We start from the raw sequence: 11,538 nt of genomic DNA on the forward strand, positions 1-11,538 counted from the left end.
GAAAAAAAAATTTATCCGAAAATAATGTAACAGCCAACCTCTGGGACTCTGGGGAAACTCAGTGCTGAAGGCACCTGTACATAGAACCAGTCTTTCTAGCACCCTGCCAATATTCTTCTCACTCCAGGTTCCTCGCGTGAACCAAAGAATGCAGAAAATAATTTGCCTTTCCTCAGAGGAAGATGTATAATGCATTTTAGAATTTAGACTTCTCCTATGAAACTTCATGGCTGCTAAAAAAATGAGTAACACTAGACTGGGGGAAAAGGGGACATAATACTATGTAAAGTCATGTTACTTTTTTTAAAAACAAAAATGGAAATGTATGAAGTTGATTAAATATGGCATAGCAATGTGATGCTATGTAACTTGTTAAAACATAGAAATACTCTGCCTCTATCCCAGTCAGTCATCATCTCAGCTAGCTGAGAAGTGAAACCAGAAGGGTGTAAAATTTGCTAGTTCTTTCCCTTATAAAGATGTTCAAACTCTTCAAAGTAAACTACTTAACTCATTTGAGGTTCTTTGATGTTACACTGAACTGTGTGTATTAGAATTTTAACGCTTTTTATATCTATTTTTACCTCCGCCACCAGAGACTGAGAGAAATTAACAGTATGATACGGACAGGAGAAACTCCAACCAAAAAGAGAGGGATCCTTTTGGAAGATGGAAGTGAATCACCTGCAAAAAGAATCTGCCCAGAAAATCACTCTGCCTTATTACGTCGTCTCCAAGATGTAGCTAATGACCGAGGTTCCCACTGAGGTTAGTCCGTTGTATTGAAACTGTCTTTTCACAAACTCTGTTTAGCAGCAGCATTTAATGTATGCTAGATTATGGGGCTCTTTTCCTGAATCCTTCCAGTATCCTTAGGATATTTTTACTTACCCCAGCTGCCTTTTTTCCTACCTTGCAGTGCTTGCCATCAAGGCTGCCTAGAATCCAACACAGTTGGATTTTTTAACTCTTTGGTAAAGCTATTCCAAGTATTACAAGTACTGCAGAGAATGAAGCGTACTCGTGTGTAGAAGAGGTCTCTGTTAACGTGTTCCAGCAGAGGAACCATATTTCAGTTCATTCCTGTTTTGTGGTCAGCCCTGGCCCTCATGAAAAGCGAAACTTGGCATTTCATCCCGAAACACTTGGTAAGAGTGTGAGATTTCTGCATTCCTAAAAGGTAACAAATTGGGAAAGCGCCCAGATTTGGAGGTCCCAGGTAACCAGTCCAAGTCTCCCGTCTCCTTTGTGTAATTCTTCCCTACCCCAGTAGGTGCGGTGCAGTGTGACAAGTCTTTGATTAGTGTGCAATGTGTGAGTGAACTTGTATAAGAAGTGGCACTTTAGGGCTGTAAAAAGCATGATTTTGTAACCCAGATTTTGCTGTATATTTGCGATGGCACTTTCTACAATGTGAACTTTATTAAGTACAAAACTTCTAGGCTTAATATCTTCTTTGATGCTTTTGTACTTTTTTAAAATTGTTAAAGCCCCAGTAGCTACCTTTTGGGCAAGTGTTTTAAATTCTCCATTTTTGTTGATAGGGATCAGCTGGCTAAGTAAAGATTTTAAATCAAGTTGAATTAAGGGGATTATTATGAAAAATTATGACCTCTTCCTTTAGGAGGTAGTTATCCAAAAAGATATGTGTCTTTATTAAGGTGGTATTTTTAAATATCTTTGGGTGTGTTCCTGGAAGTTTAAAAAAATAGATTGGAGAATTTTAGGTTTTTATTAGTACACAGTACCATTTATACAGATTAGAAAATGTTAATTTAACAGCTACTGAAGTATCTATATATACCTTTATTAATCACTATTGTTCCAGCAGTTTTAAAGTTGAATGAATAATCTTATTAGGGAGAAAGTTCAATTGTAAATTGAATCAGTATAAACAGAGTTACTAGGTAACTTCATATTGCTCTGAAAGAAATATGGAACTTACACTGTTCAATTAGAATAGTGTTCTGCAAAAATATTTATAAAACCTCTCAAGATACTGCTACTGTAATTTTATATGAAAATAAGTGTATTTTTCAATAAAGCATTTATAAATTAATCTTTGTTTAGTTATACTGAGAAAAGGGTATTTAGTTTCCTGCATAAATGACAAAGAACAATCATTCATTGATTTATTGTCTCTACAGAATACACTAGTCATTCATCATTTAAATCTCTGACTTCATTAGAAACCGTTTTAACACTTTTTCTCCCTCCTGCCAGAAAAATACAGTAATTTGCTGAAAAAACAAAACAAAACACCTAAGAACAAGTGTTCTGGTTTCCTCACTCACCTAGTATGTCCCTCAGTGACAGCAGTTTGTATATCAGTAACACAGTAAGCTGAAGACTGAGGTTCATTCATTCAACTGCTCCTCCACTCAAAAGTGCTAATAAGCTATGGAAACTGCTCTCTCTATCCTTTCATCTCTGCACCCTAATGTATGTACAACCAAAACCGCCAATTAAGAAATCACTATAGTGTTGAACTTTGCTTAACTTCATCAGTTTAAATGAACGCAACTTACCTTTAGCATTATATTCAAAAAAATACGTAAGCTTCAAAGTCCCCAATAATTTGGAGTACTGAACTAGATAACCACCTTAAAGACACTTCTGACAGAAGTAATGCATTACATAAAGAGAGGTTTCCAGAACTTGCTGTTAGAACCTAAGCATACACGGACAACACTGATGTCAGCCACTGTTCACAACGTTTTACTCTGCAGGCAGTCCTTTGCCATTGGCCAGCTTTAGGAGCCGAAGTCCAGCAGGAAAGTGCGTGGTGCACCGATTCACCAGCTCTTAGGTCGCTACTGTTTTCTCTTCTTTACTGAAAGGTTGTACTGAGCCAGGCTTTACCCATGACAGGCCAGCAACATGAACACTTTTATTGTGCTGTTCTTCAGGCTTCTTCTAGGCACAATAAAAAACAGACCGATAAGGAGATTTCAGCACTGCACCAATCTGTCTCCCCAAAAGTCACTGTATACACTCAATGGTCACCAGTGAAGACACTTTAGAAAGGAAACAGCAAGTTAACCTATTTCTAAAATGGCCATCTACTTACTTTCTGAGTCAGCATCTTCTCTCTGGCTTCATCATGGACAGAAGGATTCCATGGAGAAAAGCTTAAGGAAGAGAGAAACACTAAAGAACGGCTCACTAAATTTAATGACCATTTTTAAGCCCGTTCCCCAAACAGAACTTAACAAGGAACAGTCTTAATCAGTTGTCAGTATGTAAGTTTCAGACATTACCTAAATGATTTTCTCATATAATTACCCCTTAGAGAGCACTTTTCCTGGGTTAGCTCATGTAAGCCTTGCAACCGCCCCTGATATCCTATTACAGATGAAGAAAGCAAGGCACGGTAAAACTAAGTCACTGCTCAGGGTCACCAAAGCCAATTAAGTGCAAATGTCACCCAGTCTAACTGCAGAGCCCAAGCTCTTGAACACTACACTACGTTCCTCTCTCCCAGCAACACCCACGCTGCCCAAGAGCTAAGTCACTTCAGCTCTCAACACTCTTGCAGACACTTCCCCAACACACACTAACAGTGCTCGGGGAACCCATGATTCAGACTGTTCGCTCACACTGATCAGTTTCCCTCCTTTCACCAAATCTGTAGGTTGATGGGGTAATGACCATTTAAGAGGGGCTCCAATTGGAAGGAAAAGTCCTGACACTTGAGTGAGCACATTACCAGGATCTTTGAGAAACCAAAGTCACTCAATAGCTTGCTCCTGGCATAGTCATCCATGTGAAGCAGAAATCAGGTTAGAAATGTTGTAGGCTAGCAGATGACTCACTTTCCTTTTAAATCCCCATTTTAAGACCACCTGAAAAACAAGCCCAGTATTGCCAAGTGCGGCTTATCTGGATAATGTACCACTCACCTAATTGCATAGGGGTCTTCTATTTTAGGTTGGTCAAACAAGCGAGCAGTGCACACCTTAACGCTGTCAACCACTTTACTTTTAAAAAGCTGAATATCTTTCTCGTACCTGTGTCAAAAGTTTAAATCAAAAGGTTACCAACATGACCTCCTTCGCTGACTTTTCAAATGTATCTCAAGTGACAAAGCAGAGTAACATACAGTACTGCAGCCTCTGGGTTTAGGGGGCTTGCTGTATCAATCTTGTAGAAGACTCGCCTTGCGTACATCAGTACTTGCCAAATGTGATTATGGTTCCGCCTAAAGGGAAACACAGCGGGGTGACTAAGGCTTCCCCTTGCTGGCTTACATCACCACACGAAACTCTCTATTTACTAACCTCCATTTTGCAAACGCTCTCTTCACATCCAGTTCACCTGAGGTGGGATCCACTAGCGGGTGAAAGACAGGAATATCAAACACCAAACGCTACAGTGAGAGAAAGACACTGCCTTTAATGGAAGCAGTGGAGCTTGTGAAACCCACACACAGAAGTTGTGAAAGGAGCTTCAGGACAAGGCAGTCTTGTTGCTTAAAGTCAGAAAGCTGCCTTGAGAGGGACACTTAAGTACTTTCACCATTTTCCTGTAAAAGTAAATTTTGCAATGAAGCAAAGGGAAAGTTGCTCTCTTCCACCACAGCATAACAAACGCCACTCACGTGGCAGATGCTGTACCACAGCATCCAGCCTCACAGGCACACCCTGGACAGAGAAACAAGCAAAGCTGAAGGCAGAAGCCAGCATGGCAAAAGATGGAACAAAGCCAAAAAAAAAAAAATCCCCTCCAAGGACTACACAGTAGACAGAACATTCTGGGAAACTGAAATCATAAAACTTATTAATTAGGTCCAGAAAAGAACCAAGACATTTTGAAAGCCCCGTTAAGCCCTCCTCACTGACCAAGCAATGAAGCCAGAGTGTATCCCCAACTTACTGGACAGTCACCATCTGGGTAGTTATCAGGGATGTAAACTGTAAACTTAAATACGCCATCTTGATAAAGTCCATGCCGTATGAATATTACGCCAAACCACACTGCAGGACAAAACAGAAACAGTTAAGGGCTAAGTTTGCGTCAGCGGAATCAAACATGCTATAAAAAGAGCGAATGCTTCTTACTTAATGCAGATCGATAAGACGGCTGCACATAGACACCTGGTAACTTCTGCTTCACAACCAAGGTACTAAAACAGAAGCAGCAGAATAGTGAGACTGTAGGGATGCAAAAGACACATAGATACCAAACCACCCACATTCATTTTTTAAAGAAGGAACAGTTCTCAAAGGGAAGCCGATGCCCTGACCACATAGATGGAGGCATCACAGTCTCCCACCTGGCCCTAACTGCTGTCTGTCTACTGGCTTCATAACATATGCGTGCAGAGTAGCACAGCCAAAATAGGGCCCCAGATTTAGAAATGAAAGCCAAGCAGGGATTCACAGTCAAGTTTTCCCCCTAGAAATCAGCTTCCCTAAAACACCATCTTGGAAGCCAACCTGCATAGTTAATGCTGGACATCAAGTTTTAGGTCAGTGAGAGTCATTTGTAAGTATTGCTTTTGTGACCACAGACAATAGATCTTACCCACACACATTCAAAAGCTCTTTGAAGGTAGTTTTAGGTAATTAAGACATTAAAATTCCATGGAATTTCCCTCACTTGGGGGTCATTTAAAGTGTGAATGGGCAGCGTCTGACTGTACTCTGCTCCTGAGTTCACCCCCAACTCAGGCCCTTGAACTCTGCAGGCCTTGGCGTGGGAGCCAGCGGGAGCTGAAACAAGGGAAGACAGGCTGCACTGGCTCTTCTGGGACCTGGTCGTTCTGCTCTGTTCCCTGCTGCTGAGCCAGGAGCCTGCACAAGTAATGCTGTGACCAGACCTCGAGAACTGAGGGCCTTAAAGCACATTAACCTGCCAATCCTCAGTTTTACTGAGAAGAAACTTATTAGATCTCAGTTGACATTTTATTACCTATTTGCTACCACACTTATTTTTCAATCATTTTAAAGTAGTTATTCCATTTTTAAATCACTAAAATTCAGCGCATCAACAGCAGTGTGGATGGCAGATATATCTCCTACCGAGGTTTGCCAGAAAGGCAGATTTTGTGGCCTAATACAGCAGATTTACCACCACAATAGAAGCCTGTCCAACTCACTGCCTTGCCTCAAACACAGGTGTCCATTATAAAGTTACCAGCTCATGCTCAGCCATTCACACTGGGCCTCAGACCCTCTGACCATTACAACATTAGTAAAGAAAGGGGGCACTGGAGGATGCTTTTAAAACAGATTCATGGGCAAAGGCATTCTTAAATGACTGAAATTCAGAATTAATTCTCCAAACTTGCTGCCCATTTAACAAATGACCAATTAAATGCCATCTGCACTCATTCACTGCTTGAGCTCCTCTGATGGGCCAAGCACTGTTTCATCACTACCAGACTATGCAGAGGTGCCCATCTCCTCACAATCTATAGATAGGTACAACCTCAGTCCAATTTGTGACTTCTGTGACTAATCAAGTTCTTACATGGAGCCCAGATCTTTTAAAACTTCCCAACTGCCTACTTCTGCCTTTGGGGGTCCTACAGAATACCTCAAATCCTCTTTCTAATTGATGGGCCTCAAATATATGAAGACAGCTTTAATAAGTACTTTCTAAGTTTTCTCCAAGTTAGAGGTTCCTGTTCCTTCAATTGTTGACTCCTAAGGTCGGGCTTCCTGACCTCTGCCTCCTGGGACTAGCCTCTCAGTCTGTTAGGAGGCCTCTTAAGGGTGATCGCCAGGATGGAGCACCAGCCTCCAGCTGCGTCTGACCCAAGAAAGAATAGATCGCCACCCTCCCACCGTCCTGCCCCCTACAAAAACCTCTTCAGGGGGTGAATTCCCCACCTCATATAAAGGTAGACCAAAATTAAGTTCCCAGATGCTTAATAATGTCAGTTTCTCCCTCCTCTTGCTTTTCAAAACAGACATGGAAATTAAAGCACATATTTGTCTTTGAATCTTACTTACCCAAGCTCTCGGTAAGAACTGTTACTTTTAGAAGCAGATATTTATATAATACCACTGAGGCCTTGGTGAAGAAAGATTACATGCCAGCAATAGATTCCATCCTATATACGTTAAGGCTCATACTGAAGGGGGATGGGTTTAACTGTCAAGATTAAAATGGCTGCTGTTTACTGAGTCCATCAGAATAAATTTCATTCTTCACCTTTAAGGGTCATTCAAAATTTAGCCGGATAGTTTCAGAACTTACAATTCTGCAAGAAGGGAGTATTCCAGGTAGAAAGGTCCGTAGGAAGCATGTGTGCCATTTGTTGACTGTGTTGCTGGGGCAGGAGATGTAGGCTTAGTTATGGGCAAAGCATTTTTGGGAATAGAAGGCAGCTGTTTCTTTGGAGCAGTGCGTGGAGGACTGGTTTTCACATCCCCTGTTAATGTCTTCTCTTCACCATCAGACCGCTATTCAAGACGAAGTGGTGAGAACATTTGTTAGGATGATTCTTAAATCACAAGGCTACGTGTGACGCCCTTTAGTCCTTGACTGAAAAGCTGGAATGACTCTTACAGGGACCTTCTAGCACCGTGATTGAGATGACCTGGAGGTCTGTTGAGTGGGCAAGCTATTATAGACAGCAGAATCAAGCTGATGCAAGACTAAACCATTAGAAAAACCCATTCATCAGCTGTATCCTATAGACAACAAAGCCAACATTTACAGGATTTACATGACACAGAGAAAGAAAGAGTTTCTCTTCAAGGCCCCAGAAAGAGGGCAAGGGGTTACTACACAATTAGACCAGATTAGAAAGGTGCCCTGGCACGCAGATGTAGGAAGTTGGGTGCTAAGCATCTCAAAACAAATAGTGTAATGACTGAAATTAGTCACTCCCTGATGTCAGCACTTTGGTTAGAAACAAAGGATGAGCCTCTTCTCTCACTCGCATGGGTCTGATTTTGATCTGGTCCCTAACTGGTATGTTTTCACATTTAGACTATTATTAGCATAAACTGTCATTCTTAGTCAAAGACAAAGGTCTAAATGATTCAGAGACTAAACTACCACCCCACAGGTATTTCCTTGGCTCCAAGACCATCAAAGGCTGTATCATCACCTGTATTAAAAATGTATACAGTATCAGGTACAGAAAAAAAAAGATTACCAAGGGTATTCTTAGACATGGACTTATGGGTAACATTTTCTTTTTGTTTGCATATTTTAAGCTTCCCTAAAACATATTTTATTTTACAAGATATTTTAGTTAGATAAATTAAACCAGTGCTCTCAAGTCTGACTTGACCACACTGGACTGGCCTTTCCCAAAACTTTTCTAACCATGAAATCTTGAAGTCTGTAGAAAAACTACCTACAATATGTGTCACAAATTTGATCATGTGTGAATATAACCTAACTCAAAATAACAGGATTTTGATTACCAGAACGGTTTCTGAGATGTGATCTTGGTCTCAGAAGCTGACTTTAATCAATGAAATAGTTATTTCTCAAAAGTAAAACCTAAACTAAAAAAACCAAAGTTAATTCTGCTAAGACGATAGGCAACCTTAATATGGATTATTCTGGCCTCTGTTTTGACACAAATGGGTTTCCTCCCTAAGTTCATCAATTATACCTACTTTGCGTACAGAGCTTGTAGACATGCTCCAGAAAGGGTTCATAACGTGTGCTCCAAACAAAGAAATTCAGCGGTCTGTGTCATCAAATTCTTCTAGCCTCAGAATTCACTTCACCTTAAAATGAGATGGGAAAACAGAGAAACATACTTATACCAACAGTTAAGACTTCTGAAATAGTAAAGAGCTAAATCTGAACCTCTAAACAGAAATACAATAGAATGTTATATAATATGCAGTTATAAAAACCTAGGGAAGAAAGTCTTCAGAAACAGTTTCCTTCTACACCCCCTCCCTCTTCTGACTCCAATTTCTTTCCCATCTTTAAATGCCGACAGGAATCTGTGTACTGAGTCTTTGGCCAGGATTCAGAATATTCAGTGACACAGTTCAGCTCTGGTGCCAGCAGTGCAGAAGATATGGACTAAACAGTTGCTACTAGCAGAATATCTAGGCATTTGACTGCTGGGAAAGCCAGGTTCAGAATGCACTGTACCCACAGACACAAAAGGTCTATCCAGTTCTCAGGGTTATGGGAATTGAAGATCCAGGGGAGTTGATTTAAGCGTGTCTTAAACAAGTGTCTTAAATACAGAATGATTCTCTCCAGTAAAACTGGCAACCAAAAGCAAAGCATGAGAGACACAGAAAGAAAACTGGATCCTGTTGGGACCATCCACATACACACACAGAAAAACCCGATCTTTTCAACTGATTCAAGTGTGCAAACAGCAGCATTATGCATTTAAGGAATTGCCAAGCAATATGTACAAAAGAAACAGAAGGGAGCCAAAGAGACCTTTCACAAACAAACATCTTCCACCAAAGCTTCATGAAGTGGATAAGAAACCCTGTCTTAAAGGTCACAAAGCCAGTGGGTCATTTCCTAACAATACAAGGGAGAAGCAGCAAGTGGAGCTGAAAGGACAGCAGCTTGTCTGCTCTGGTGACATTCCCCCCAGACTCCATCATGTTTAAAACAGAGCTCTGCTCAGTTCCTACTTGCACCAATCAAAAGGCTGAAGGTGAAAAGGGTCAGAGTTTAAACAGTATTTTACCAAATTTATAAGCAAGTCATTAGAGTAGGATGTGCCAAATGTCCCCCGTTCAGCAAAAATTTGTTTTCTTTCATACACAGGTGGGTCTCTTATCCTGCCAGTGCCCATTACTGCTGTTCTGCTTTCCAAGATACAGTGCCACCCAATAATTAAATCAGAAAGAATGTGGGTTCTGGTTCTTCCACTTACCTAATGACTTAAACCCAGTAAGTAGCAACTTATTGCTGAGAGCTCTCTGCAAACCTGGTGACTATTATACAAGCCAAAATGGCAGGGCACCAAAACTGTAGTGGGGGTAAATGTTCCTGTTTGGTGCAAATGAAAACATGGTTTTCAGGTCCAGAGTAACGGGCAGCACCCACCCGCCATCTAGGTCAGGCCTAATTTGACAGGGGAACCCTGTTCCCCTGGGACACAGCGCTCACCACCACGTCAATTGACTGGAGTGGATTACTCACCTGTAAGGTCTCTTCCAAGTCTAATACCTAGTAATTCTATGACTTTGCCTTTAAGAATCAAATATTAATCAAACTTACCCCCAGGTTCCTCCTGTCTTTAAGAAGGAGGTATTGTCTACTGCTGCCTTTGTTTCCAGCAACGACATAATCACCTAGAGAAACTGCAGCACGCTTTTCAGGAGTAACTACATCATTTAATAGATGTCTACTGAGCAGGTACAGCATTTTTCCAACAGATGTGACATGGATGGAAGAAAACACAGGACAGGTCCTAGTCATTCCGAAACAATTTAAACATTTCTGCTGATCTGGTCGTCCAAACCACAAAGGACTGTCTCTTAATATCATACAGCTGAGAAGTCGTAGCTTAGCCCTATACGAATTATCTGCACGTGTACTCAGCCAAAACTTGAGAAGGGCGGTGCTACATTCTATGCCTAAACAGGCACATCATCCCGATCAGACTTAAATCACACGTTAAGAGGTGGCAGAGGACGACCCAGGGAAAAGATGAAAACTGCCTCGGTCCCGGATCTCTGGGGACAGCTGGGACGGGCACCCTCGCCCGGGGCGTAAACCCATCTCCGCGCACGTAGGGAATCTGGACAAACCTGTCTCGGGATGATGTAAGGCAGGAGCCAAACCCTGACCTCGCTGATAGCTCGAGGCCGGCCCCGGGCCCGCGAGACCCTCGGGTGAGGGGACTGCGGTCCTCGGACGCTACCCTCAAGCTGGAAGCAGGGACGGAGCCGGGCAACGAGGGAAGGCCCCGGACGGGGCGAGCCGGTACGGCCCGCCTCCCCTCCTCAGGCCGACCAGGCCCGGCTCCCGGTCAGCCCCCAGTGCCAGGCCCCGGGGTCGGCGGCGGCCGGTGCAGCAGGTGCCTGCAAACGCGGACAGGTGCCCGGCCCCGCCCCCGTGTCCCAGCGCAGCCGCCGTCGCTACAGTTTAGAACCCCTGGCAGAGCACACAAATGCCGGGCCTGAGGACGCTGGCGGCCCGGGTCTGAGGACTCCACGGCCCTCGCGCACCTACCACAGCCTGGCAGCGCACCTCACCTCGGTGTTTTCAATGCAGTGCTCCCAGCGGCCGAGCGCCGTCGCAGTCCCACAGCATCTCTGGCCGCAGCGCCAGCCCAACCCCTGCCTACTCTCCGCCCCGCCCGGCCCTGTTCTCAGCCTCCGGCTCCGCCCCTCAGCCCCAGCCCCAGGGCCCGGATGCTTCCGCCCAGCCTCGCGGCGCGAGTGGTTCCTATACTTGTCGATCAAAAACGTTCTTCCGGAGGCGTTGGGGCGGTGGCTCTAGGTCCTGCCAATCAAATCTGCTCGGCTCGGGTGGAGCCGCGCTTGACCCTCCCCTTACGTAACAGCGCCCGGAGAGAAATGTCAGTCACGGAAGTATCGGTCCCTTTGGGGGAGGGGGGTTGTTTTTAGGGCGGAA

General features: G+C 43.3%; 2 protein-coding genes across 7 annotated transcripts in view; one reads left to right on the forward strand and one right to left on the reverse strand.

Annotated features, from left to right (window-relative positions):
• RBL2 (RB transcriptional corepressor like 2) overlaps positions 1-2,052 on the forward strand; it is a 46,647-nt gene extending 44,595 nt beyond the window's left edge. For 3 of the 4 annotated variants that reach the window (XM_068992656.1, XM_068992657.1, XM_068992658.1), the window contains one exon: positions 597-2,052. In XM_068992656.1, coding sequence (XP_068848757.1) covers positions 597-767 — 171 coding nt within the window. In that variant the 3' untranslated portion in view covers positions 768-2,052. The remainder of the gene's footprint in view (positions 1-596) is intronic. The other variant, XM_068992655.1, reaches the window with a different exon arrangement.
• On the reverse strand, positions 1,795-11,252 carry AKTIP (AKT interacting protein). 3 transcript variants are annotated; one of them, XM_068992661.1, is made up of 11 exons: positions 11,157-11,236; positions 10,177-10,303; positions 8,586-8,699; positions 7,207-7,412; positions 5,061-5,125; positions 4,876-4,976; positions 4,281-4,369; positions 4,103-4,201; positions 3,903-4,010; positions 3,071-3,131; positions 1,795-2,916 (listed from the first exon to the last, which is right to left on the reverse strand). In XM_068992661.1, exons 3-11 carry the CDS (start codon positions 8,625-8,627, stop codon positions 2,806-2,808), a joined length of 882 nt encoding a protein of 293 aa, XP_068848762.1. In that variant the 5' UTR covers positions 8,628-8,699; positions 10,177-10,303; positions 11,157-11,236; the 3' UTR covers positions 1,795-2,805. The 3 variants fall into 3 exon arrangements, with proteins under 3 accessions (XP_068848762.1, XP_068848763.1, XP_068848760.1); XM_068992662.1 differs by lacking the exon at positions 10,177-10,303 and having other exon boundaries at positions 1,795-2,913; positions 11,157-11,252; XM_068992659.1 differs by lacking the exon at positions 10,177-10,303 and having other exon boundaries at positions 11,157-11,252.
• Between the last annotated feature and the right edge of the window lie 286 nt (positions 11,253-11,538).

This window comes from Capricornis sumatraensis, chromosome 20 (genome assembly GCF_032405125.1).
Source record: "Capricornis sumatraensis isolate serow.1 chromosome 20, serow.2, whole genome shotgun sequence".
In the NCBI taxonomy this organism is placed as follows: Eukaryota; Metazoa; Chordata; class Mammalia; order Artiodactyla; family Bovidae; genus Capricornis; species Capricornis sumatraensis.